General features: G+C 54.2%; 3 protein-coding genes across 4 annotated transcripts in view; 2 read left to right on the plus strand and 1 right to left on the minus strand.

Annotated features, from left to right (window-relative positions):
* The first annotated feature begins 2,125 nt into the window (after positions 1 to 2,125).
* PHYHD1 (phytanoyl-CoA dioxygenase domain containing 1) lies at positions 2,126 to 13,250 on the plus strand. 2 transcript variants are annotated; one of them, XM_045845931.1, is made up of 12 exons: positions 2,126 to 2,281; positions 2,537 to 2,653; positions 4,578 to 4,736; positions 7,843 to 7,918; positions 8,068 to 8,115; positions 9,317 to 9,372; positions 9,462 to 9,524; positions 10,130 to 10,151; positions 11,310 to 11,438; positions 11,544 to 11,660; positions 12,313 to 12,439; positions 12,540 to 13,250. In XM_045845931.1, the coding sequence occupies exons 2-12, from the start codon at positions 2,621 to 2,623 to the stop codon at positions 12,583 to 12,585; spliced, it is 876 nt and encodes a 291-aa protein (XP_045701887.1). In that variant the 5' UTR covers positions 2,126 to 2,281; positions 2,537 to 2,620; the 3' UTR covers positions 12,586 to 13,250. The 2 variants fall into 2 exon arrangements, with proteins under 2 accessions (XP_045701887.1, XP_045701886.1); XM_045845930.1 differs by lacking the exon at positions 2,126 to 2,281 and having other exon boundaries at positions 2,446 to 2,653.
* Positions 13,251 to 15,298: 2,048 nt separating this feature from the next.
* On the minus strand, positions 15,299 to 17,370 carry DOLK (dolichol kinase). The gene has a single exon (XM_045845929.1). It carries the CDS (start codon positions 17,063 to 17,065, stop codon positions 15,449 to 15,451), a length of 1,617 nt encoding a protein of 538 aa, XP_045701885.1. The 5' UTR covers positions 17,066 to 17,370; the 3' UTR covers positions 15,299 to 15,448.
* A 61-nt stretch (positions 17,371 to 17,431) lies between these two features.
* Positions 17,432 to 27,365, plus strand: part of NUP188 (nucleoporin 188) — a 57,028-nt gene continuing 47,094 nt past the window's right edge. The window contains exons 1-2 of the mRNA XM_045846196.1: positions 17,432 to 17,512; positions 26,380 to 26,434. Coding sequence (XP_045702152.1) covers positions 17,481 to 17,512; positions 26,380 to 26,434 — 87 coding nt within the window. The 5' untranslated portion in view covers positions 17,432 to 17,480. The remainder of the gene's footprint in view (positions 17,513 to 26,379; positions 26,435 to 27,365) is intronic.

Raw genomic sequence — 27,365 nt, forward strand, 5'->3', positions numbered from 1 at the left:
CGCCCCGTGGACTGAGCCGGAAAGAGCGCCTGCTGCGTGTCGGGCGTGGCCAGGGGGTCCCACGGCCCTCGTGAGCTGGGAGGGGTTGGGGCGGGGGGGGGGCACTGGGATGGGAGCCCATACTCCCTGGCCCCCGTCCCGGCTCGGCCATCCCTGCGTGGAGCTGGGCAGACCCTTTCCTGCCGTGGCCTCCACAGCCCCATCTGCGCAGTGGGAACCTCCTCCCTCTGCCCTCCTCGGTTCCTGTAATCCCAGTAGCCAGGCCCCAGGGCTCTGCGTGGGTGGGGCTGGAGTGACCCTGGGCGGGCCTGACCTGCTCCCGGCCCCTTTGGGAGCCTACTGAAGGTGCTGGGGTCAAGGGCAGAAGCTCGGGGAGATGGGCAGAGCCGCCCTCAGATCCTAGCTGTGTGGCTTTGATGTGTGGCCTCAGTGGCCTCAGTTTCCTCATTTGTAAAAGTCAGGGTGGTGCTGGCAGCCTTGCAAGGTCATTCTGATGCTTACTCTTGGTAACTATGCGGGTGGGCGGGGTTTTCAGCGGAGGGCCTGGATCCTCGTACCCAGTAAAGGGCATTTTCCTCCTGGACCAGTGAGGCTCCAGGGGGAAACGAGTTGACACTGGGGTGACACTGGGGTCACCCAGTGTCACGGGGTTGACACTGGGGCCCGGGGGCAGCCGTCTCTTGGTAAGGAAGAAAGGGCATCGTGTCTGATCTTGGCCTCAGTGACGAGGCCTTATCTGCTGCTTGGGCACCACCTCTGGGACAGGCTAGAGCCCGTCCTTGCTCTAGGGACTCTGACCCCTGTAGGTGCCCTCATGACTAAGCCAGGACCTTCCTCCTCTCCGCCCCTGACATGGGCTTCCTGGCGGGGAGCAGCTGAGCCTGGACCCCGCTCTGATGAGATCTGGTCTGGCTGCTCCCTACCACTGCCCACGCCTGCCCCCACCCCAGCCTTGGGGCTGCCCGGCATCCAGCGCAGGAGTATTGGGTCTGGAGCTGGTTAGCTTTTGGAAAGAGCAAACACCACCCACCCACTTCTCGAAGCATGAGCAAAATAAATGAACCAATTGCCGAAGGCCCAGCTCCTCCCCCTCCCGCCCCTTCCCCCAGTATTCTCCCCGGAAAACCACAGCGGTGGTCTTTTCCCTGATTGTAACAGCAGCTTGGAAAAATAAAATACCCTCACATTCTACGCGGCACAGCTTCTGCTAGTTTTCGGTGAAGGGTTGGTAAGGCATTCACCCAGTGCCAGGCCCTGTGCCAAGCTCTTAATTAGAAGTAAAGCATCCACCTTCCCCATAAGAGATACTTCCGTTATCTCCAAATTACAGATGGGGAAAGCGAGGCCGGGTGTGGGCAGAGCCCAGTCTCTCCCTGAGCCTCCACTCCAAGCCCGTGGTGCAGTTCCCAAGGGGGCTGTCTGTCCAGCGTGATGGACCCTCGCCCTGCTGCTGGCACGTGTCTCTGTGTTCGTTGGGTGGCCGCGCCAGAGGGGGCCGGGACAGCAAGCACGCAGTGATTCCCGGCTGCTCCCCACATGGTTCTGTCTTCCACCTCTCCTGGCCTAACCCTGCGAACCTCTAGTCCCCTAACCCTCCCGGGGAAGCTGGGGCCAAGCAGCCGCTCCCAGAGCAGTGGCCCAAAAAAACAGTTTGACTCCGGGCCAAGGCTCCCCTCCCGAGGGCTGAGCTAGCTGTGTTCCTGCACTCCTGAGACACTCTGTCGCCTCGCCATTCAGACAGCGTCATTTCGGGGAAGGCCAGGGGCCGGTTCCCAGAAGTTGAAGCCAGAATGGCCTGTCTGCGGCCTCGCGGGGCTGGCTTAGAAGGGTGGGTGGGCGTGTGTGTGTGCATGTGCTGTTCCGCACCCCCTAACTCCAGACACCAAACCTCTTGGGCCTGGGGGTGGGGACCAGGAACTGTGGCTCTCTCTCCTTCATGCTGAAGACCCAGGCACCCGCTCCCTAACCCCTTCCTCCTAAGCTCTTCCTTCTGCTTTCTGTGACCTGCGGACTGATCAGCACACTCCCATAACCCTGCCAGGACCTGGAGTTTCATTGCTGGGAGGGGCCCAGACAGTTCCCTGAAGACGTCCTTTACCTTGTCAGTGCAAAGCCCTGAGGGCTGGGCTGGTGTGCCTGTGCCCCAGGCGCCCCTGCAGTGTCCCCCCCTCCCCCAGATGATGCTGTGACCCGGGACTCGGGGCACAAATAGCAGTGGTGCCCTCTTGTCTGCCGAGCCTCCTCGCCCAGATGCTTCAGGAATTCAGCTCCCGGATCCCCAGTAAGCAGCCAGCCCCCGCCCCCAGGGAGGAGCAGGGAGAGGCATGAAGAAGGTCAGGAAGGGCTCAGCCTGGTTCGCTGGGAAGGTCGGCCCAGGGTATGGGGCTGGGCCTGGGGCAGAGGCGCCCCCAGGCACGGAAGTCAGAGGGGGCCTGAAAAAAATGGACCCAGCCTGCAGGGAGCCCAGGCAGGGCCGGGCTGGGCGGGGCTTGGGTTGCTCTGGGTGGGAACAGATAAGTCCTTCCGGGCCTCCCAGGCGCTCTGCACTCTGCCCTCCTGACTTTCCCGCGGCAGCCGGAGCACAGCCCCGGGAGCCACCCGACCGCCCAGCTTCCTCCCCATGGCTGGCCTGAGCCATGAGCAGCTTCGGAAGGTAGGGAGCAGGGAGGGTCAGGTGAGAGTGGGCGGGCGCTCTGGCCGGGACGGAAAGACCTCCCCAGCCCCGTGAACTCAACCCACCCCCCTGCCGTTTTTTCAGAAAAAAACTGAAGCCAGGGCAGTCGGTCCCAACCAGGATCTCTAACTTCTGCGCACACAGCCTGGGGCGTCCAACCACAGGACGGGGTGGGATGGGAATGGGTGGGTCTGTGACCAAAACCCACAGTAAAGCCCCCCAGAGCGGTCAGTCCCCACCCGGATCGGGGCCTGCGACGGAGGGGCGGGGCCAGCCGGGGCCTGTCTTCTCCCAGAGCCTGGCTCCAGCACTTGGGTCCCGTGAGTGTTGCAACACAAAAGCCTTACTCAGGGGAATTAGAGGGACAAAGTCTTTTAAATTACAGGACCCTTGTCGTTTGTTCCTGATGACACAAGAAAAACGCAGAAAAATACAGGAAAGCTCAAAGAAGAAAATGTAAAAGCACCCATGCGTTCTTACGCTGATGCAATATTTTGGTATACAGCTGTAGAATCTTTCTACAGCTTTCTGCCTATGGAGTGCTTGGCTAGGATCCTGATTTGCATTTGGGTTTTTTTTTCCCCCATCAGGAACACATTCCCATGTCAGTAAATGTTTTTTTTACCACATGATGTTTTTCAGCTGCGTTGTGTTCCGGACAGACGGTACTTTGTTGGACAGATCCCCTGGGCTGAGTGTTTAGGTTCTTTCTGATTTATCGCTGTCATTAAACAAGCCTCAGTGAACACGCCCATACACGCACCTTTGCTCCCCCGATTTGCTAATCCTCCAGCATCTTATCTCAAGAATGGCAGCTGCGTGTTCACGGGAGGGATCGTGGCTATGCACTGTTAGCTGTGGGTGACCCGGCTCCCAAGGGGGCAGTTTCGGCTTGATGCTGAGTCGGGGATTAAGTTTCTGTCCTGCAGCGCTGCCCAGAGGCTGAAGCGGCCATGGTCGGCGGTCCTGAGTGTCCCCGCATCCGTGTGTGCGTGGGAGGCAGAACTGACATCCGTGGAGGATGGAAGGTGGGGGGTCAGCAATGGGAAATTGGGCACTTCACAGTGGGTTCAGGGGGTGACTTTCAATGCCCGTGTTCAGGTTAAGACTTTATTCATATCTACACGCAAACATGCAACTATTCTTCCCTTAGCGGCCTCAGAGTAAGAGGACTGGACGCACCTCAGAGTAAGCCATGGGCGTTAACTCCCCACTGCGTGCGCTCAGGACAAGGCCCAGGTGCTTGCACAGCCTGGCCCCTGCCACCCTCGCACCTTCCTTGCACGCTGTCCCTCGCTCTGCTCCGTCGGGTCCTGACTGCTGTTTCTCTTGAGCTCAGGGGCTTCACGCATCCTGCTAGTCCCCTTTAAATGTCACTTCCTCGGGGCTGCCGCCCTGAGACCTCCTGTCCTCCCCATCTGGTTCACATTACACTCTCCTTCCTCCAGCTCCGGCACTGCCCTCTCCCGCCTCGCGCTCAGCAGTGCTGACAGTTTGCAGTGACAGTTTGCTGCCCCGTGGGCTGGTTGGTCCCTGCCATGCTCCTTTGCTAGACCGTCCGCTCCTGGGGGGGCAGGCATCCTGGCTGGCTCGCTCATTACTAATCTCCAGCTCCTAGAACCGCGTCTGGTACATAGCAAATGCTCCATCAGTTTTAGTTGAATAAATGAACAGGGTTGTATTCCCGTGTGACCCAAGCCCACTGGAGGGGAAGGGGAAGACCCCTTGCCTTCTCCTTCCTCTTCTTGTCATGCCAGCCAATACTGATCGCTCGTCACTGGGCGCCAGACGCTGGCCAGGGTGGGGGCCGGAGCAATGAGCCGGCCACTCGGTCCTGCCTTCACGGTGCTCACGGAGAGAGTCGGAGGGCCGGGGGGAGCCTGAGTCTCCCTCCCGCCTGCAGTTCCAGGAGGATGGATACCTGGTGCTGGAGGGGTTCCTGTCCGCCGACGAGTGCGGGGCCCTGCAGCAGAGGGTCGCTGAGATAGTGGCCGGGATGGACGTCCCTCCCCACTGCCGCGTCGAGTTTTCCACCCAGGAGGAGGAGCAGGTGCGAGTCCAGGTAGGTGCCGGGGCAGGGGGGCAGGGGGGGAGGTGCTCTTTGGTCGTCGTCGTTGTTGGGGGTGGGGGTGGGGGGGGTGTTCCTCAGCCAGAGCAGCAGCCTGGGGGCCCGCAGCTCCTGCCCCGGCTGCAGGCCGAATGCCTTAGGGCCTTAGGGGCGTGTTTCCTGCACTCCTCACCCTGAGGGTGCACGGTCAGCGTTACTGCCCCCATCCGACAGCTGGGGACCATGGGGCTCTGCTCGCGTGCCCCAGACCACGGGGTTAGTCATGGACAAAGGGAGGACTGGAACCCAGATCTGTGTGACACCAAGTCCGTGGTGTCCCCTGCTCTTCGGTGCTTCCTCAGCCTGGCTGCAGTCACAAAAGGGCCCCCTGGTGGCCGGGGACCCCCAAATGAGGCCTGGGATTCCGACGGGCCTACCTGTGTGGGGCTTGTCCCCTAATGAGACTGGGAACTCTGCCCACTTCCCTCCAGTGACCGGATGTGGCGCAGCGCCGTTTGAGATGGGGAAGCGGGGGCCTTGGGGATTGTCGCGCACAGATTTCTCAGCCGGCGCCCTAATGGGCCTCACCCGCGCGCCGAGGACCTCCTGCCACCTGGTGGACATACAGGGAATCACAGCAGCTGAAGCCGAGCAACCCACAGGACAGGGACTTGAGGGGGAAAAAGGGGTACAGAATCAAAATTCCCTCTGAAGAGTCCGTTTTATTTGTCAGCACTCCAGGCTTCTAGGTGGGGATGGCAGAGATGGGGGACCTGCGCTCTCCGAGCTGCCTTCTGAGAACGCCCCAGGGACCAGTGAGGGGGGTGGGGAGAGGACGGGAGAAACGAGAATGTGTATCATGGTTTACAGGTGGGGCACGTGTTTGCAGTTGTGAGTATGCAAAACACAGAGGTTACTCTTGTTACTGATTAATCGTCGTATCATTTTGCATAAAACAACCGTAAACCTCCTTCCGCCCCGCCCCGTGTAGTGCTTGAGAAGAGCGCAGCGGAGTGCGTGTTGCTCCTCAGTAGATCCTCAGCAGTCCCTGCTGGTCCCAGGAAAGACTTGAACATTAAAGGAAAGAAAAGATGAGGGAGTGCCCTGTCCGGTTCGCCCAGCTCGGCGCCCTCCCCCTCTCCTCGTCTTTGAGTTATTTTACAACCAGAGCGTGCGGCTGCGCGGCCCCGCGCTGACGGCGACGGATGCACACGCCTGTCTGCGGCCGTGGGTGAGGACGGGGCCCACAGAGCGCAGCTGTGCTTCAGGGCCCCGTGCTGGTCACAGTGACTCAAAGAGTGCGGTTGTCCTTCCTGCCCTGCCGATAGAGGAGTTGCACCTGGTTGTAAATTCGTTTCAGCGTTCGTTGCTGCCCACGTGGGTGCGGCTCAGGGACTTCTCCTTGGAACATGTTGCTGCTTCCCTGGTGAATTAATGAGTGCAGTAAAATCTTCGTCGCATTTAGCATCGTTACATTCCATGTTGCTAATATCAGTTATGGTTCTCCTACTCGTTTTCCCTCCCCCTGATCCCGAGGGCAGGGCTGAGAACATTGGAAAAATAAACTTGTAGTTTGCAGTGGGAAGGCCTTTGAAGGGGCCAGCAGGTCACCGTGCTGAGCCACAGAGACACAAGCGAGGGCGTGGCAGGGCCGTGTCCCTGGGAACCCAGGTTGGGGGTCGGTGCCACCCGACTGCACTTGAGCCGTGCAGGGAGATGGGGAGATGTTTATAGTGGTGGTCATGGGTGGCTAAAGCCACGGGAACTCGTGGGATGGGAAAGATATCATTTTTATATGATGCTAAGGAATTTAAAACACAATATTAACAAAGAGGTTATCCAGAAAACAAAAACACTAGTAATAGCTTCTATTGGGTTGGCCAAAAAGTTCGTTTTTTGTTTTTTTTTCCATAAAATAAATGACACGTTTTTCATTTTCACCAATAACTGTATTGATTTGGATATTTTGAGCATGTCGGCCATCTCCCACGTGGTACGACGTTGGTCTCAATTCATGTCTCGATTTGGTTGATATCAACTTCAGCTGGTTTACCGGGCCATGGAGCACCGTCCAGAGAGAAATCTCCAGCATGAAATTTCACAAACCACTTCTGACATGTTCGATCAGTCACAGCACCTTCTCTGTACACGGCACACATCTTTTTTTGCGTTTCAGTTATGTTTTTACCTTTCTTGAAATAATGAAGCATGATATGCCGAAAATGTTGCGTATTTTCTTCCATCTTCAGTGTAAAAATGGCTACACAAAAATCCACCAATTTTGATGTTTTTTTTAAATGCATGCTGGTAAGACAGCTGTCACAGTACAATCTAACAAAATCGATTCAAATGGAGTTAAAGACAACTAAGCGCTCCTAGAGCCATCTTACAGAAGAAACAAAAAAACTTTTTGACCAACCCCAGTATTTATCAAGCATTTCGCCACACCCCTGCTGACTGTTTTCTATTTAGCGGTGGTAGTCATGGTAATAATACAAGCAGATATTCACATGTCACTTAACCTCACTCCAAGGACTGTTCTAGTGCTTTCCATGCACCTACTTGTAACCCCTACAACACCCTGTGAGATGGGTACCATTAATAAATAGCCTCTGTGTTTTAGGAGGGAATTAAGCCCAGAGAGGTTCAGTAACGTGGTAGTGGCCACACAGCCACGTCAGTAGCAGAGCTGGCATTCAAACCCCAGTGTCCGAGCCCCAGGGTCTGTGCTCTCAGCCTCTACTTAAAGCCTCCAGAAATCCCGGGGAGGTCAGTTCTGCTATTAGCCCCCTTTGCAGAGGAGGACACGGAGGCTCTGAGAGGTGACACAAGTGGCCCCAGGCTCTCTGGGAGCTGCGCCTGTGTTTGGAACCACACCCTGTCAAGGGTGAGCCATGTGACTTACTGAGAGGTTTCCATGAAATTCCCTGCTTGTAGCTTCCAGCTGTGCTTCTGGGCCCTTGGGGTTCCCGTTCCCGTCTCCCTTGGTGGGCAGGTTTGGCAAGCTCCAGTGGGGTCTGTAGCTCTGTGGGTGGGACGCACCCGAGTCCTCTTCCCTCCTGGCCAGGCCCAGCTCTGACTCTGTGACGCGCTCTCCGTCCCTCTGATGTCCCCTCCACAGGGCAGCACGGACTATTTCTTGACCAGTGGCGACAAAATTCGATTCTTCTTTGAGAAAGGCGTTTTTGACAAGAAAGGTTCGGAGCCCGGGCCCTAGGGGTGGGGGTGCACTGGATGGGGAGGGGGGGGGCTCTGCCCCCAGGGCTGGGAGTGGGGGCTGTGAGGTCAGCTTCCCGGGAGAGGCTGGGCTCCAGGTTTCAGCCTTGCCCTGTTCGCTGTGCCGCAGGAAATTTCCTGGTCCCTCCAGAGAAGTCCATCAACAAGATTGGCCACGGTGAGTGAGCACGCTGGGGAGGGGAACTGGGTAAACTGAGGCCTGGAGAGTTTAGGGGCGTTGCCCAAAGCCCGCAGTAAGTCGGCGGCCCAGCAAAGGGCACTCCTGACTGCAGCGTCCTCTCTGGCCCCGCCTGTCTGCATCTCATGCTGCTGACCACATGGCACTGGCAAGAGGGATCCACAGAGCCCCCCGCCCCCCACAGGTGGGCACGGCAGGCGCCTCAGCTCCCTCGGCCTGGGGATGAGCCAGGCCCTGGGCACGGGGGTGCTTCCCGGAGCCTCCTTCAGGAGCACCTAATGTGTTGACAGGGCCCCTGTTCTGGGGAAATTATTTTTTTTCCCCCCAGGATGATACATTATCATTTAGTTTGTAAACTGCTTATTTTTAAGCTTGACGTTATATCATGGTAGCTTTGTGAACATTTGGTTGTAAAAGACATATAAATGTTACCACGGTAACCATTGGGAGTAGCGATAAGTACATTCACCCCTCACTCTTTTTTTTTTATTTTTTTAAGATTTTACTTATTTATTTTTAGAGAGGGAAGGGAGGGAGAAAGAGAGAGAGAGAGAAACATCAATGTGCGGTTGCTGGGGGCTGTGGCCTGAAACCCAGGCATGTGCCCTGACTGGGAATTGAACCTGCGATGCTTTGGTTCGCAGCCCGCGCTCAATCCACTGAGCTACGCCAGTCAGGGCTTCACTCCTCACTCTTTTTGAGGTATAAGGGACATGTGACGCGTCCACCCGGCCCTTCCCACCCCCTTCGCACTTTCTGTAGTAACGACTTAGCAAATAATGAGAAGAGCGAGTCTCCGGTGCAGGCCCCGGGCTGTGGCTGCACGTGAGTCAGCCCGGCGGGTCCCGGGCAGCCCGGGGGGCGTCCCCGAGAGTCAGTGGCAGTGTGGAGATTGCTACCGGGTGACGGGCCCCTAGGAGCGCTTTGTCCTCTGAGGAGTGGGGCGTCAGGGTTGGAGTGAGGCTCTCAGCTGGCTGGGAAGATCAAGAATAAGGTCACGGGTGGGATGGGGCCTGGGATGGGGTGAAGCGTGTTTGTGGGGCCCGCTCCTTGGTTATAAATGAGCAGAAAGCTTAACGCGCACAAAACTGGTGCTAGAGAGGCCTGAGCCTGGGTGTCCAGGGCTAGGCATGGGGGTGGTGCGTGGGGGCTGGCCCATCAGCCCACCTTTGTCCCGCAGCTCTGCACGCCCATGACCCTGTCTTCAAATGTGTCACACACTCCCCCAAGATGCAGGTGAGCAGAGGTGGAGGCGGGGGAGGGGGAGTAGATGGGCCATACGTGAGCGTGGCTGGGCGGGCAGTGTGACCTCTGTCCCCTTCCAGGCCTTGGCCAGAAGCCTGGGCCTCCAGATGCCCGTGGTGGTGCAGAGCATGTACATCTTTAAGGTGAGCTCCTCGGCCTTCCCTGCCTCAGTTTACCCTCTGTAAAACGGGCAGAGTGCTCAGACCACGCCCCTCCCTACATTGAGCCGAAAGCCGCTTCCCAGAGGAGCTACCGAGCTGGGGGAGGAACGCGTAAAGCTGGTCTTGTCTGGCCAGTGCACCTGGCACCTGGCTGGCACTCAGTCACAGCTGGGTGGGAGGAGAGAAAGGGATCCCCAGGATGACGTCTTCCCTTCACTGGCTATCAAAATGCTCTGCTTCCAGCTTTTGAGGCCCAGCTCAGTAGCACCTCTTCCAGGAAGCCTTCCAGCTCCCTTGGAAAGAGAGGGACTGGCCTGGGTCTCAGCCTCTCCTGTTGCCCTTCACTTCCTCCTTATGTTTCATCAGGCATGTGTGTGGTCAGACCGGGAGTGCCCCCCAGGGCGGGGTGGTTTTTCTCTTTGCAGCCCTCCTGGGCCCGGCGCACAGTAGGTGCTTGTAGATGGGTGCCCATGTGAAATCCTCGCAGATAAACACCTGTGGCCAGGGAAGCGCTCCCACAGACTTGGAGTGGGCCCTACCCTGTCCTGCCCTCCCCTGGCTCATCTGGCCCTTCCTCTCTCTTGCAGCAACCTCACTTGGGCGGCGAAGGTGAGCCTGGAGCGGGCTGCAGGCCCAGCAGAGGCCGTGGAAGGAGATCTGGGACATTAGTGGTGGTCGGGTCTTCGGGGGGAGGGCAGGGGAAGTCAGTCACCTTCTGTGCCTTCCTGGACCTGTGGACCGGGAGGGCGTCCTGAATCCCTTGGCCCAGGGGTTCCTGAACCTGGTCGCCACTCCTCGCTGGTTTAAAACACAGATTCCCGGGCCCCCGTCCCCCAAGCTCATGAGTCAATGAGGTGGCCAGGGCCTGGGAATCTGTATTTTAACAACTGATCAGCCCTTGGAGGACTGATTCGGCATGGAAATGGATGATCTAGTTCCAAACCCCACTGGGTGCACTGACACTCTTTATGGCCTCCCTCAAGGGTGACTCCACTTGTGCTCAAATGCCCCCAGTGGCAGGGAGCTCACCCCCTCACGGGCAGCCCTTTCCTTCCTTACATGGGCCCAAGCTGGCCTCCTTGTGACCTCCCCTCCCCCCATTTAGCCATAGGACGGTCCCCGAAGGTATGGCCATCCCCTTCCCAAGTCCAGCACCCCTGCTTCCTTCAGCCATTCCTCCTGTACATGTTTTGAAACGCCTCCCATTAGGGCGCCTTCCTCTGGAGGCTGTCGGATCGGCAGTGTCGCTTTTGAAGTTTGGTGCCGAGACAACACACGGTGCCCCAGGGAGGAAGGAGCGGGCGGCAGCACCCCCTTTCCTTGGTTGTTGCGACAAAGGTCCCTTGGTCAGCAGCCCCCCCCCCACTCTGCATTCAACTCCCATCTTACACCAGTGGGGAGAACACCTGGTGACTGCAGGTGCTTGTCCCTGAGCAAGGACGGTGGCCTTGTTACCTGGCTGGAGCTAATTAAACTAATAGCAGCTACCTTTTAGCAAGTAATTACAATGTCCGTCCCGTCCTGGCCCTTTTCACGCCTCGTGGAACCCTCCAGCAGCTTGTTAGCAGTGAGGTCGGTGCTTGTTGGGGCCGCTTTACCGTTTAGGAAATCGAAGCTCCGAGAAGTGACGTCTCTCGTTCTGAGTTCCTGGGCCAGGAACCGGTGGATCCTAACCGATCACGGGAGGTCCGGGCCTGGAGGGCATGGGAAGTAGGGCCCAGGCCAAACGGGGGCCAGGCTCCTCATGCCCAGCTGGGCCCGCGGCAGTCACCCCTCACCAGGATGCCACCTTCCTGTACACGGAGCCCCTGGGCCGGGTGCTGGGCGTATGGATCGCGCTGGAGGACGCCACGCTGGAGAACGGCTGCCTCTGGTTCATCCCTGGCTCCCACACCAGTGAGGACACCCGTTTCTCCCTGCCCATGTACACCCCGCCCGCCCTGGGAGAGGGACCCAGGAAAAAAAAAAAAAAGAGGCTGAATGCTCCTTCTTGGCCTGCAGGTGAAGTAACAAGAAGGATGGTGCGGGCCCCTGCTGGCTCGGTAACTGGCACCAGGTTCCTGGGGTCAGAACCGGACTGGGACGACAACCTCTTCGTGCCCACACCGGTGCAGAGAGGTAGGCGGGACGCAGGGGGCAGGAAGGCAGGGCCCTGCGGCCATGCCCGCGGGTCTCCGCCTGCTCTGACCTCACCGCTCACCTGGGGGCTGTGAGTCACAGGACGAGAGACAGTCAATGGGCGTGGGGAAGTTAGGCAGCGGCGGCAGCAGCAGCGAAATTAAGGGCAAAATATCCCAATCAGGCTCGACTCCAGACTCGGCTGCTTCTGGGCTCTTTGGGCCAAGGACTGACTCTCTGAGCCTCGGTTCCGCAGCTGGAAAGCAGGAAGTCAGTGAGATGTCGTATCTAAGATGTTTACATGGAAGCCGTGTGGCAGATGCCACCTACCAGGGCCCCCTCTTCCCCTCGGAAAAGGGAAAACGGAGGCCCGAGTTAGCATTTAAAGGCAAGGTCCCAGCCGACTGGCACAGCTTCCGCCTGGTTCTGTAAACACCACAGAAGGCGACGCCCTTGCTGACGCTTGCCAAGGGCGCAGCGGGAGGAGGGACCGGACCCTGGGGAGCCCGTGCCCCACAGCACAGCCTCGGGTCCTGGGGCGGGCTGCAGTCCCCCGGGTTTTCAGGGGTGGGAATGGGGACGAGTAGCCCACACAAGGGCTTGAGTCTTGGAGGGTCCCGTGTCCCTTCCTGACCTGCTGTGTGCCTGCCAGGGGCCCTCGTCCTAATCCACGGACAAGTGGCACACAAGAGCGCGAAGAATCTCTCCAACCGCTCACGCCAGGCCTACACGTTCCACCTCATGGAGTCCGCTGGCACCACGTGGAGCCCGGAGAACTGGTAGGTGGCAGGCAGGGCGTGTCCCAGTCTCCCGAAGAGGCCCCGGAGGCTGGAGGGAGCGGTGACACTGACACCTCGAGGCCATCTCTGTCCTCTGCAGGCTCCAACCAACAGCTGAGCTGCCCTTTCCCCCGCTGTACACCTAACTGGCTCCCGCAGGGCCGGGCGCTGTCCCCTCCCAGGATGCCGTGGGCTGCGGATGCCAGCGCCTCGCCTGACCGCCCAGCGGCAACGGGGAAGCCACATCTCTCCTCCCGGGCTCTCCTCCTGCCAGTGGCTGCGCCCCTCGGCCCTGGCCCTGCAGACAGGCAGGCAAGAGGTGGCGCCCGGGCAGCAGGGGCCCGGCTGGGTGCCTTTCCCAGGATGTGTCTCCCCCGCCCCAAATACGACCTCCCTCCGGAGCGGTGATTTTCAACTTTTTTCATCTCGCGGCACAAACAGACTGATTACTACAATTCTGAGGCACACCAAAAAAAAAAATTGTTTTGAGGATCTGACAAAAATATAATTTTGATTCATCATACTGGACTGCTCTTGTTGTATTGGCTGTTGTCATTTTTTAAAATTCGACAATCTGAGGGAAAAGAGGTCGGCGCCCCTTGACTAAATAGTCATGTACTGCACGTTTTAAAAACCCTCGCAGCGCACCCTCGTGCCGCAACAAACGGGCTGAAAATCGCCACTCTTGGAGGCAGCTTCTCGCCTGCAGCAGGGTCCTGGCTACTTCTCCGGCGGCTGCTCACTCTCCTCTCCTCCCAGACAGAACTCTATTACGGTGCAAGACACTGAATAAAGATGACTTTGCAATGCAGCCTCTTGGTCCTTCTGTCCCACGTACACTGGTCTCAACACGAGGGCCCTGATGGTGGTCATCCCAGGTGCCCCTGCCCTGCCTGGTGCGGCCTGCGGTTTCCTAACAGCAGGTCACGGTGAGCGGGCACTTGCTCACTGTGTCAGGAGCCTGGGTTGTGTGTCTCATGGAGTCCTCGCTCCGATGGACCTTTGGAGGAGGTGCTCTCACCATCCACGTTTACAAGTGACCTGTCCGGGTCACACAGCTGTTCAGTGAGCTCAGCCTGGTGCAGATCCTGTGCTTTGGACCTTGGGGAGGGGGACATACGATGACGGGGCTGGGAATGCAGTCGCTGACTCTGGTCCTGGCTCTGTGACCAAACAGCTTCCAGGTCTTAGGCCACACCCTTCCTCTCTCTGGGCCGGACGAGGGCCTCCGTAGGTCCCCTCCTGCTTGAGCCTGCTTGCCAAGGCACCCAGATGTTTTGCAAGAACTATCAGATCCTTGGGGGGTGAACACGCAATGCGGCATACAGATGACGCGTTGTGGAATTGAGCACCTGAAACCCGTGGGATTTTGTTAACCAGTGTCACTGCAAGAAACTGAATGAAAAGGAAATAAAGGAACAACTACCAAATCCATAGGCTGTGTGGCCTGGGCCTGCAAGCAGGGGCTACTCGCTGACTCCAGACCACACATGTGTTCTGTCTGGGCCTTGGTGCTTCTATAAAAACTTTTCAAAGATTTAATTTTTAGAGAGAGGGGAAGGGAGGGAGAGAAACATTGACCAACCAGTTGCCTCTTACACGCCCCCTACTGGGAACCTGGCCTGCAACCTAGGCATGTACTGCGACTGGGAACTGAACTGGTGAACTTGCAGTTCACAGGCCAATGCTCAATCCACTGAGCTACATTAGCTAGGGGTATAAAGACTTGACAATCGGGAGATTCACCTGTCAGATTTCTCAGCTTCCTGGGAAGAACAGGACAACAGCATGGGCCTGTGGTCTAGCCTGCTGACAGCCGGCTGCAGCTGCCTCCTGAGGCACGTGTGCTCTGCGTCTCACTGCTCCAGTCCTTCTCCACTGCAGCATCTCTCTGGCCTCAGTGGGCATGAGTTTGTGACCTTGACCTCCAGTCCCCACTGTATGCACAGACAAGCCAAGGCCCAGAGGACAGAGCCCCTTCTGAGGCCACAGCGAGTCCAGGCAAAGCCGCTGCTCTTCTGCCGCCACCTGCTTCAGCCAGCAGAAGGGTGTCTTGAGAGAAGGGAAGGGTCTGTCCTCTCTCCTTGGATCCCCAAAGGAATGTCTCAGTCTTTTCCTCTGAGGGAAAGGTTGTGGTTGCAGTGATTCCACGAGCTCCCCAGAGGTCCAGTCCTGGCTTCCGCTCTCAGTGGGCAAAGGTTCTCACCTCTTCCTGCTAGGCCCCTCCCTGCCCGGCTGGGTGGGGAGCGGGGAGCAACGTGCTCCTCTTCCCCAGCCCATGCTCACACGCAGTCAGTCACCCCCACGGCTCCCCTTTGGCACTTCCTAACCCAGCTGGGAGAATGCATCTGGCTGTTTTCCTCTTGGGTTCTCCTCCAAATAAAGCCAAGGTCTCTCTGGTCTCCAAGTGCAATCCATAAAAGCACAATAGTTGGCTTGCTCATAGGAGGAGTGGCCTTGGGCAATAGTGACACTTTCCCTTACTGGCCGGTCATGGTGTCTGGGTCCTGGGCTGGACACTGAACACACCTCACCTCACCAGACCCTCACAGCACCCTGTGAGGCGCGAGCTCTTTTTATTCCCATCATGCAGGCAGGAGAATTGAGGCCCAGAGTGGTTAAGCCACCCACACAGTTAAGAAATGGTACAGCCTATTTAGTTCGACACAGAACCTGGAGTGTTAACCATTATGCAATATGGCCTCCAGTGTCCGCTCCAGCCCCTCTGAGGATTGCAAAGTGTGTGCGGGGCGGTGGGGGTATGTGTGTGTGTGTGCCCTATAGCACACTGAAGTTCTTTGAGTTGTTGCCCTATCCTTTAAGCCTTTTTCCTTTTTGAGTCAGCAAAACAAAGACCAGGAGGGCTTTAATTTTTATTCTGATTATGAATCGACTGGAAAATCAAATCTGCTTCTCACCCCTTGGCTCTTCGTGCCCAAGGAACTGGCTGCTGCGGGGACCATCCATCCTCCCCATATCCCTGTTGTCTCCATTGCTGCCGCACAACAGCTAGGCCATCAGCAGTATCAGGAGGTAGAGAGGCAAGAGGAGGTTGTCTATCTGTGTAGTGTATGCTTCCAGGAGGGACACCACGCTGATGGACCCCAAAATCCAAGCATAACTGTGGTTTAGGTCCACTTCACTGTCAAAGATTAAGATCAGAGCTACAGAAATGATCTGGGCAAATATAGATGTCATGGTCCCCTCAAAAGTCTTTTTGGTTCCAGGCCAGCGGATCTCCCCCATGGTGCTGCCAAAGATGGAGGCCACCGTGTCACCCACGCCCACGGACAGGACTCCGGCATAGGGGACTAGAGCCCTTGCTCCCCCGAGACTACCCTTCTGTGTACAGGGCCTGGGTATCAGCCAAATGGGAAGGGACATGCCCAGGAGCAGGTAGATGTGTGTCAGGATGAGCGGTCCGCTGTCTCGTTCGTCCAGGAAGAGGGACAGGAGGCTCCGCAGAGTGTGGCCCAGGGGTTTAATGCGGAAATAGCGCACATACTCTAGGAAGATGAAGACAGCCAGACATACAGTGGCGGCCACGTAGAGCAGTGGTCGGTCAAAGATGATACCTGGGACGTAGGTGGCTACCACAATGAAGTGGAAATACTTCCGGGTAATGGTGGGGGCCTGGTGCTTCTTGGATTCCGAAGATGACCGTCTGGCATTCTGGTACAGCACCACGAGGCAGGCAAAGGTGGCCAGCAGAGACCAGTAGGCTAGGAGGTAGACTCGGGTTTCTGTCCGGAAGAGAAACTGAAGAAGCCAGAGCAGGGGGTTCCTGCGGATGAGCCGGTGCAGCCAGGGCAGAACCACGCCAAGGCCCAGCACACAGGTCATAAGGTGGAAGAAGATGGAGGAGGCCCAGGTACCTGAGTCCATGAAGACAAAGAGGGTGCTGAAGAAGATGCCCATGAGGACCATCACTATCACGACCACCAGCAGGAGGAAGTCCACTGGGTCCCCCTGGCTTTCCACCACAGTAAGGGAGCGCTTGATGAGCTGGTTAAGCATGAAGCTGATGCCACCCAGCACGAGCAGTGCCTCCCCAGGAGTGAAGCAACGGGGTAGCAGGTAGAGCAGGATCATGTTGAGGTAGACGAAGATCAGCAGGACCTCCAGGACCTCGATGACCTCACCCACACTCAGTGAGTGCTTCATGATATAAGTGATGACACATCCGGCTAAGCCTGAGATGACACAAGTGTTGGTGGGCACCGGGCGCGTGATGCCCAGTGCCAAAACTGACGAGAAGAGGGCCACTGCCATGCCAGTGGCTGCCACCACGATTCCAAAGCGCTCGAAGTATGGGTTTCCAGCAGCCTGGCAGCGCTCCTTCATGACCAGTCCGAGCAAAGGCATGACCATCGCAGCGGGCAGGAGGCCACTGTTTGCGGACATCCGGAATTGGAAGACGGCGCTTCCCTGCTGCAGCAGCCGGTCCCACTTGTATTGAACATAGAAGGCCTGCACTGCGAGGGCCACGGCGCACCACGAGTATCGGTCCAACACGGATGCGTGAATGCTCAGCACCACTGCAAACACCACCGCCGCCTCTGCCAGCAGCGACCCGCTCAGCGAAGCTCCGGTCTCCGGGGCCGGGGAAGCGCGCTCTCGGGTCATGTCTCCAGACCTGGGACCCCGCGCACACCGGGGTGACTAGGGACGCCTTGGACTCTGGGCCCCTCAAGCCCTGCCAGGCAGAGAGCCGCAGCTTCACCCAGCCAGCACCTTCTCTCTCCGTTCTTCAGCTGCGAGGCCGCAAGCTCCACTGCAGGGCACTCTCTGACTCTTGATAGCTGGTGCCCGGCCACCCTCCACCACGTCCCACCTACGGCACAGAAGTCGCCGCCCTTCCGCCTTCATCACACCCTCGATTGCCCTACACACGGGATCCTAACCTCTCTGGGGCTCGCCATCTTGGCCCCGCCCCGCTGTCACGTGACGGAAAGCCCAGTCCACGCGCCCGTTTAAGAAGCGAGCTGTCACGTGGGCACCGCGTTTGGGGGCGGGGTTGGGCGCGCGCGCGCGCGCGAAGATGGCGGCGGCCGCCGGCGAGCCGTGTGTGAGGTGCGGAGCGGGCCGAGTCAGCTGGGGTGGCTGTGAGGCGTTGGGTGGAAGCCGAGTGGAAACGGGGCGGGAGTTGGTGGCGAGATGTGGCGGCAGTGGCGGGGCGAAGCCAAGTTAGGTGAACGGGCGCCGAGACGGGAGGCGGTTACGTCCAAACGGTCCTCGCACGCGGGGATCGGAGGCGACTTCTCCAAGAAGGGGGCCGGTGCCTCTGCCTTGCCGTCAGCGCCGGCCTTCGGTGTCCTCACCCAGTCTCTTTCCCTTCCTTCCCTGTCCCCGTGGGCGCTTCCCTCGGTCCCGCGCCTCCCCCCCGACCGCGCTTCCTCGTCCGGCGTGACGCTCCTTCGAGGCGCGACGGGGCGCTTCGCGGTGGCCCGGCGGCGGAGCCCCCGCACCCGCGACCCCGGCGACTGCCCGGGTGTCCTCGTTAGGACGTGTTTCGCGCCACCTCCCCGCAGTGTGTGTCCTCCTCCTCCTCGCAGCCGTTCATTCATCCACTTAGTCACGTTCCCCGGCGACGGCTCCGTCTGCCGACGAGCCTGGATCATCCTCCGGGAGGTCCCCGGCACTGCCCCGGGCTCCGCGGCCGCGGCGCCGAAACTCGGAAAAGACAGAGCCGGTCTTCCTCGCGGAGCGCTTCCTGGCGCCGGCCGCTGGGGCAGCGCTGTCCGTGCATCGCGTCGGAATTTTCGTGACCCCGGAGGCACTTGCTGTTTTGCAGATGACTCACAGCCCCGGCCCGGGACCAGCCAGCCAGCTGCTGAGGGCGAGGGTTCAGACCCCGCTCTGCCCGACCGCGGAGCCCGAACCTGCACCTCCGCCCTCCGCGTTGCAGCTTGCAGTGCCTTCCGTTCTCCCCCATCCTCCTGCTCAAGTTCACCGTCCTTGTCACTTGCTGCTCCCCGGCCCGCAGTGTCTCCCCGCTTTCTGGTCTTGCCCGCCGCCGCCGTGACCTTAACCCCCAGAGGAGCCTGCGATTAGGGTCTCGGTGAAGGCGACACACGTGCACGGGGGCCGTCTTCTCCGACGCCACGCCCTTCACCCATCAGCTGCGTGGAGATGCTCTTCGGGGTCTCTGTCGGGCTAGCACGGAGCTTGGGGGGGGGGGGGGCCGGGCCGTCCGTTTCCCCCTCCTCTGCGGTTCCCTGGCCGCGCTTCGCTCAGGGAGCAGTGTGGTCACCGAGCCCGCCTTCTCTTGCGGTTATTTCCCAACCACTGCGGAGCTTGGGCAGAGCTGAGCTCCTGGAGGGTGAGGCGTGCCCTGGGGTGACAGAGAGCGAGGGAGGAAAAGCGTTGTAGGTGGCGTGAAAAACGCTCTGATCGTCCTGGGACACCTCCCGCACCCGAACTTGAAGATGGAGGAAGTGGCACAAGGATTTCTAGACGCCGTTGCTCGTAGCCCACGTTAGGAGAACGATCTTTGTTACGACCGGGATCGTGCGGAGCGGAGCCGTCCTGTCTGAAATGCTTGGAGGCCTGGACTAAGATTTGATTTCCGGTCCCAGTGTCCGCGGACATGCACATGGCTCCAGACAGTCAGGCCACCGTAACCCTCGAGTTGGTGACTCCAGGTGCGAGGCCGTTTCAGAGCGGTGTTGAGGTGGCTCTGAGGCATGGAGGAGAGTCGTGGCCTACCTCAGTATGAGTTGGCACCAGCCAAACCTGCACTGATACTCTTAAACCACCAGGGTTCCCGGAAGGTCAGTCAGGGTTTGGCAGAAACTCGGTTTGAATGTTGGCGTTTTGGGTATCTGATGTCTTTAAGAAGTCTGAGTGGTGCACCTGTGCCAAAAAAAACAACGCGGTCTGCAGAGCTTGCTGCTAGGCTGAAATCGCAGTTCGCGCAGGAGAGGTGCCGCTCACCTGTGGAGTCCGAGCATCCAGCGGCAGTGCCGGGCCTCTGTGTTACTTACCTGTGCATGGAGTAAGTGAACTGTTTCTCGGACTGGCTGGGCTGTGTCTCAGCTTCCCCCACGAGGACTCCGTGGGAGAGACGTTACCCCTGACCTCCCAGTGGCGTCCACCCCGAGGTCCGCAGCCACACGGACCTCTCTAAGGAAGACCGTGTCCGGTTTCCACGAACGCCAGGTCTCTTAGGAATGGAGTTCCCTGTTGGATGACACTTTAAAGCTTTACCTTGGAGGCAGGTTGTTTGGTTTCTGTGCCTTAGTTTCTCCTCCAGATACTTAGCTCAAGTTTATTTATTGTGCAAATAAACGAGGGACACATGTTTTGTTTATGAAGATACACAGAGAGGATGTTTCCCTGCGGCTTTTGGCGTGGATGCCACAGTTCCAGCCTGGTCGTGTCTTGAGAATCACCCTGCTCACACCGTCCAGTCCCTGGTCGAGGTGGAGTCTTTCCCTGATTCTTGGATCAGTTTCCAGTGGTTGGTTTCTTCTCGTACTTTTTTTTTTTATCTTAGGTGGTTGTATGCCTTTGAAGTGTTTGTTAGAATGAAGCTCTGTACTATTTTCTACTTTTTTGCTGGTTGTGTATTGTGTGCCTGACGTCTTTTGTCCTTCCCAGCATGACGTGAATGCGCCCCGTGAAGGTCTAGGTTTATTTGTATTCCCATTGTTCCTAGATCGGTGAGTGTGCAGGGACTGAGGGGCCAGTGACACTCATTTCCACGGGGATCCCTTCCTGTTCAACTCCCACTTTCTCCTTTATTCTGCCTTTTCTTGGCACTTCCGCAGATACTCGTTTTTTCTAATTTTTCTCTCTCAACTAGATTGCAGGTCTAAAGGGGACTTATGTCATCCTCCTTCAGCCTTTGCTTGTTTGTAGGATGAGTGCTTGGGTGCAGCCCGAGGCAGTGCCCTGTAACGACTCGACTCTGCAGTCATGCAGACCTGGGTTCGAGCTCCGGCTCCATCGCACACTGGCTCTGTGATCTTCAGCAAGTTGCTGCAGTGCTTTCCAGCCTTAGTTTCCTGATGCGACAACGGGGATAATAACAGTGCCTGCCCCATACGTTGTCTGGAGTCCGTGAAACAAGATGCTGAGTACTTAGCGCAGTGCCCGACGCACTGCAGTTGCTCAGTAAATGTTGGCTGTTGTTATGATCAAAGACTCAATTTCAATAAACGTTATTGGTTTTGACATCGGACAATAAAAGACTGTAATATGGCGGAGTTTTGCCAATGAAAATTTTGATTTCTAAGGAAGTAATTATTTTTTTTCTTTTAAGAAGTCCCTGCTTTACTCTAGGACACTGATCTCTAATATTGTTTAGTAGCAGGATTTTTTTCTCCCTCACTGCCTCCCCCATTAAAACAAACAAACAAACACGGTCTGTAATGACCAGATCTTTTTTACCTTCTCCTCTGAGAGCATCGGTAATTTAGGAATTCACTTGAGTATTCATTTTAAAATGTGGATTTCCCAGGCCCGGCCTCTGAGAAAGAGTGGCTGCAGGTGGCGACCAGGATTCTGTGGTGTTGCTGTGTTATTCCCAGGTGATTTTGCTGTTTGTGGTCTGAGGACCAACTGCATTTTGAGAAGCACTCTTTTAGGACATTGTTTTCTTTCTGTCTTTTTTTTTTAACTGCACAGAGTTTAGTGTAACAACTACAGCTCGAATTTGAGAAAACAAAGAATGCTGGACTTGGCAGCTGGCCCATGAGTATGGGTAGTGGTCTTCTGGGAGTCATTGCTACCTGGCTAGTTAGGGTTCTAAGTTCTGAAAGCAAATGCAGATAAATTAAAGCTTTTTGATGCCCATGCTTTTTGAAATTAGAAAATGGACGATTAAGAAAGTGATTTAATTCAGGCATACAAAGCCTTCAATTACTGATAAATTTCTTTCCATTAATTTTGATGTACTATTAACCCCATTATTAGTTATGTGTTATGTAATAGGTGTCTAATCCATTTTGTGAAAACCAGAAACTGTTTTTGGTAAAGCAAAAGTATATGCCATTTAAAATAAAGCCTTTCCTTTTTCCTAATTCAGTTTTATCAAACAAATAAATTGGATGATAATTATTTTCTCTACAAAAGGTTTTCAAAATTTATTATAAGTTTCTGTAGATAGTGACCTTCCCCCTGTTTTCAGTTACTTAGGGCTTGGTTTGCTCATACATTTCAGTATAGATCATCAGTATAAAGGGATATATTTGTTTCATTAACTGGATCTAGCCTGAGTTTTGAATAGTGAATGCTGTCTTGTTATCAGAAAAATGATTGGTGATTCCACAGTGCAGTTATGGGAGTTGGTGGCTGTTGATTTAGTAGAATAGAGAGTGTCTTCTTAAAGTCATTAACCCTTAGAGGTTTGTAGTTTTTAGGTGTGTTTAAGCCTTTTGATGGAAAAATCCTGAAAGACAATCAGAAAAATTTCTTTCATCGATTTTAGGGAAAGGGAAGAAGAAAGAGAGGGAGAGAAACATCAATCATCTGCCTCTTGCATACGCCCCAACTGGGGACCAAACCTGCAATCTAGGTTTGTGCCCTCACTGGGAATTGAACCCACAACTTTCGATTTATAGAACAATGTCCAACAAATTGAGCTGCACTGGCCAGTGCCTGAAAGCAGTTTTTAAATAGAGCTAGTGGATTGTGTTTTATTTATATTTTATTTTAAAATGTTTACTTACTGATTTTAGAAAGAGAAAAGGAGAGAGAGAGAAACATCAATTTGTTGTTCCACTTATTTATTCATTCATGGATTGATTCTTACATGTGCCCTGACGGGGATTGAACCTTCAGCTTTGGCTTAGGGGAACAATGCTCTAACCAATTGAACTACCCAGCCAGGGCCTGCTTTGTGTTAGTTTTAATGGAGAAAATGTTTTCCAGCGTATCCTCAAAGTTAACACAGCCTATATTCTTTCTGATAAATGTTTAGTATATTTTATTAGGATCTTTTCATCTCTCTGCAGATAGGCTTTCTAAGCAGTCTTAATTATTTCAGGTTACTATTGTAAGGCTGATATAGAATTTTACGAAATATAATTTCTATGTTTTTTATAACCTTTAGAGAATTTTTTAATGGCTGCATTTTGAAATAAAAGTATAGGCTTAAAAAAAACCCAGACATGTTTCTTGAAATTTCAGAGGCATGGATGAGGGAAGGAACTGGGGTAAGCACATGGTGGGGAGTGGATCTGAAGAGCTCACTGGGGGCAGGGACTGTATCTAATGTGTGTGTGGGTTTTTTTAAAGATTTTATTTACTTTTGGAGAGGGGAAGGAAGGGAGAAGGATCGGGAGAGAAACATCAATGTGTGAGAGATACAGTGATTGGTTGCCTCTCATATGCCCCCGACTGGTGACCTGGCCTGCAACCCAGGCATGTATCCTGACTGGGAGTCGAACCGGCAACCTTCCAGTTTGCAGTCTGGTGCTCAAACCACTGAGCCACACCACCCGGGGCTCATGTGTATTTTCCCCCCCTTGCTTATAGCCAGATCTTTGCCTGACCTCTCTTTTATTTTTTTAATATATTTTATTGATTATGCTATTACAGTTGTCCCATTTCCCCCTCTTCATTCCCCTCCACCCTGCACACCCTCTCCCACCCACCTTCCCCCCTTTAGTTCATGTCCACGTGTCATAAATTCTTTAGCTTCTACATTTCCCATACTGTTCTTGCCTTCCCCCTGTCTATTTTCTACCAACCATCTATGCTACTTATTCTCTGTACCTTCCCCCCCCTCCTCCTCCCACTCCCCTGTTCATAACCCTCCATGTGATCTCCATTTCTGTGGTTTTGTTCCTGTTGTAGTTGATTGCTTAGTTTCTTTTGGTTTTTGTTTTAGGTGTGGTTGTTAATAATTGTGAGTTTGCTGTCCTTTTACTCTACATGTTTTTTATATTCTTTTTCTTAGATAAGTTCCTTTAACATTTCATATAATAAGGGCTTAGTGACGATGAACTCCTTTAACTTGACCTTGTCTGAGAAGCACTTTATCTGCCCTTCTATTCTAAATGAAAGCTTTGCTGGACAGAGCAATCTTGGATGTAGGTCCTTGCCTTTCATGACTTGGAATACTTCTTTCCAGCCCCTTCTTGCCTGTGAGGTCTCTTTTGAGAAATCAGCTGACAGTCTGATGGGAACTTCTTTGTAGGTTACTGTCTCCTTATCTCTTGCTGCTTCTAGGATTCTCTCCTTCGTTTTTACCTTGGCTAATGTAATAATGATGATGTGCCTTGGTGTGTTCCTCCTTCGGTCCAACTTCTTTGGGACTCTCTGAGCTTCCTGGATTTCCTAGAAGTCTATTTCCTTTGCCAGATTGGGGAAGTTCTCCTTTATTATTTGTTCAAATAAGTTTTCCACTTGTTGCTCTTCCTCTTCCCCTTCTGGTACCCCTATAATTTGGATGTTGCAATGCTTAAAGATGTCCTGGAGGTTCCTAAGCCTTTCCTCATTTTTTTGAATTCTTGTTTCTTCATTCTTTTCTGTTTGGTTGTTTCTTTCTTCCTTCTGGACCACTCCATTGATTTGAGTCCCAGTTTTCTTCCCATCACTCTTGGTTCTCTGTGCATTTTCCCTCATTTCACTTAGCGTAGCCTTCATTTTTTCATCTAATTTTCGACCAAATTCAACCAATTCTGTGAGCACCAGTGCTTTGGACTGTGCATCTGATAGGTAGGCTATCTCTTTGTCGCTTAGTTATATTTTTTTTGGAGCTTTGATCTGTTCTTCCATTTGGGTCTTTTTTTTGTTTGTTTGTCTTGTCTCACCTGTTACATATGAGGGGCGGAGCCTTAGGTGTTCACCGGGGAGGGGCAACCCAGTCGCTGAGTTGTGACGTTGTATGTGGGGGTGGAGTCTGAGAGGGAACATGGCACTTGCTCCGCTCTCTGTTGGGTTTCGGTCCCTCCCGCCGCTTCCCCCAAGCAAACTGGGCCCTTCTGGTGCTGATTCCCGTGTGGGTGGGCTTGTGTACGTTCTAGGACCCTGTGGGTCTCTCCAAGGAACTCTCCTGTGAGGCTGGGAGTCTCTCCCCGCACCGCAACCCCCACAGGTGTTTTCAGTCGATGTTTTGAGCCTTGTGTCCCCGCCCTGGGACCCTGGGTTGTGCAGTCTGTCTCGTTCCCCATTGTCACCTGGTTTGTCTGCGCCCGAATGTGGGACCACCCGGTCAGCCTGTGGCCTTGCACATCGTGCTCCTCCTCACAATTGCCGCCTCGCTGGGTCTGCCTGTTGCCTCCCCGAGCCCAGGGTCTGCCGCTGCCGACTTGCGCCCCCGGGCTTTGTCAGCTGCTGCCTTGCACTCCCGGTGCCACCACTTTTTTTGCCGAGACCCCTCTCCACCAGGCTGCCCAACTCCGCCCCACCTACCGGTCTGGATGAATGTGTCTATGTTAACTCCTTGGTTGTTGGAGCTCCATACAGTTCAGTTTTCTGTCAGTTCTGGTTGTTATTTTATTTCTAAATTGTTGTTGTCCTTATTTTGGTTGTGCGAGGAGGCACAGGAGGAGGCATAGTGTATCTGTCTACTCCTCCATCTTGGCCGGAAGTCCTGACCTCTCTTCTAATGTGTATTTTTTGATATCATGTGTCTAGCACGGCATGTGACACCTAATAGAAATTTATTAATAAATTAACAAACATAGTACCATTCAGAATGACTATTATGATTGAGAAAGTGAATTATATCATGCATTTAGAAAATGTTCTGGAGGTGATAGGGGTCCTGAAAATACACATAGTGGTTTTTTTTTTTTTTAAGATTTTATTTATTTATTTTTAGAGAGAGGAAGGGAAGGAGAAAGAGGGGGAGAAATATTGATGTGGGAGAGACACATCAGTCGGTTGGCTCCTGCACGCCCCTGGCTGGGTACCCGGCCCGCAGCCCAGGTACGTGCCCTGACTGGTAATTGAACCAGCAAACCCTTCGGTTCGTAGGCTGGCACTCAATCCACTGAGCAACACCAGTCAGGGCTGAAATATACATAGTTCTTTTCTAGATTTTTCTTATCAGTCACTGCATTTTAATAAGAAAGGAGGGAATAGAAATTCTAAATTGAGGCATCTTCTTAGCATAATGGATATACTCTAATTCATTAATTACTGTATTTCATTAATTCTAAAATATACATTTTTCACACTTTTAATACCTCTAAAATCAGAGTGCATTTTATTAATGATGAATTGTAGAACATAAATAATCATGTGCCTTGCATTAATGGCATCTTAAATGCATTGATATGTTGGCTATTCTCATTTCAACACAGTACCAATTGGTTTAGATTGAAATCTTATATTTTAGTTTATTTTTTTTATTTCTTTTTTTTTAATATATTTTATTACTACAGTTGTCCCATTTCCCCCCCTTCTAGTTTAGTTTTTAAAGCGAACACATCCTCAGGATTTTCTTGTCACATAATAAAACAAAATATGATGCTTTAGAAAAGGATCACTTGACCCTTTCTCTTCTTATTTCCTCCCACTTCAAAACGTTTGCGTCTCTGAACAGCCAGCATTCTCTCACGTCTGCAGTCGGACCCCGCGTCTTCAGGCCTCAGCGGGCTGCTCTGTAGTGTGAGCCTTTTTGTGGGAGATCGGCGTAGTCTGCCCTCCATAGCCACTCCGCTTCCTGTCATAACACCGCTTTCCCCCTGCGTGCAGGGAGCCCTTGCTTTTCTGGTCCTGTGCTGCTTTGTGGGGTCGGTGCTTCCCACACTGTCGGCAAGTCCAGCGGTTTTTAGGAACATTCACCATGTTTGCAAGCACTGTGTCGGCATGAAAAAGCTCTATTTTAGTTTCTTCCTTTATGTTTCGAACGTCAAACTTCTAAGAATAGAGTTACTGTCCAAAATTTTACCAAATTGTTCTGCACGCAGAGCTTCTGCTTTAGAGAGAGACGGAATAGCTGTGAGATTGCTTAGTCCAGTCTGCTTTCTGTGATTTTCCAGGAGCAGCAGAGAACTGTGGACGATTCTGCTTGGAAGGTCAGCTCTGAGAGAACTGGTAAGTGGTGGTCGTCCCCCCCCCCCCCAGAGGAAGGGAGGGAGTAAGGAAAGAGAGAAAAATTGAAAAGAGATAGAAACGTCATCAGTCATCATGAGTGGCTCTTGTATGTGCCCCAAACGGAGATCAAACTGCAACCCAGGCACGTGCCCTGACCAGAAATCGAACCCGTGACCCTTTGCTTTGTGGGCTGGCACCCAACCCACTGAACCACACCACAGGGCTCTGGTGTTCTTGAGTGCATTCTATGGTTCTCCGTGTAGTTTATATTATTTTTGAAAACTACCTTCTCTTTGGAGTAGAAAATAAACACATTTTTTAAAAGATTTTATTTATTTATTTTTAGACGGGGAGGGAAGGAGAAAGAGAGGGAGAGAAACATTAATGTGTGGTTGTCTCCTGTGCACCCCACCACTGGGGACCCGGCCTACAACCCAGGCATGTGCTCCTGATGGGGAATTGAACCGAGGACCCTTTGGTTTGCAGGCCAGTGGTCAACCTCCTGAGCCACACCAGCCAGGGCACATTTTTTAAATTCCAAAACTTTTTGTAAACATTATGCATTTCTTTCTTCTCTCTGCTGAAATGTGTTGTGTTGTACAGCCTAGCTGCTGAAGTTTTCTAAATCTCTACCTTCCTTTATTCCTTAGTGATTCCTTTTCTGGAAAGATCCCGGTGCTGCTTGATTGGCTGCTGAGGGTTGGGGTACAGATACCTTTCTGCTATGTCAGGCTAGCAGGAAGATTCTCACGCCTTTTCTCTGTTTCATACTTAACTCGCCTTTTCTTCCTTTTCTATGTAGCTAGCTAGCTCCTTAGGTCACAGAGGCTATGTTTGCTAGGACATTTTCAAGTATCTAATCAATAAAGGACAGTTCTTCATGTTGATCCTCAGGTGTTCTGACCCTGTTAGGGTAAAGTGTTAAGATGAC

The sequence above is a fragment of the Phyllostomus hastatus genome, unplaced genomic scaffold, assembly GCF_019186645.2.
Source record: "Phyllostomus hastatus isolate PE091 unplaced genomic scaffold, TTU_PhHast_1.1 phas_contig_495, whole genome shotgun sequence".
NCBI classification, from domain to species: domain Eukaryota; kingdom Metazoa; phylum Chordata; class Mammalia; order Chiroptera; family Phyllostomidae; genus Phyllostomus; species Phyllostomus hastatus.

Bases quoted from the DNA above. Each gene is read 5' to 3' on its own strand.
- PHYHD1 (XM_045845931.1), top strand. From the start codon at position 2,621: ATGGCTGGCCTGAGCCATGAGCAGCTTCGGAAG. The intron at 9,373-9,461 runs GTGAGCAGAGGT...GTCCCCTTCCAG, and splicing joins CACACTCCCCCAAGATGCAG to GCCTTGGCCAGAAGCCTGGG. The intron at 11,661-12,312 runs GTAGGCGGGACG...TGTGCCTGCCAG, and splicing joins GCCCACACCGGTGCAGAGAG to GGGCCCTCGTCCTAATCCAC.
- DOLK (XM_045845929.1), bottom strand. From the start codon at position 17,065: ATGACCCGAGAGCGCGCTTCCCCGGCCCCGGAGACCGGAGCTTCGCTG.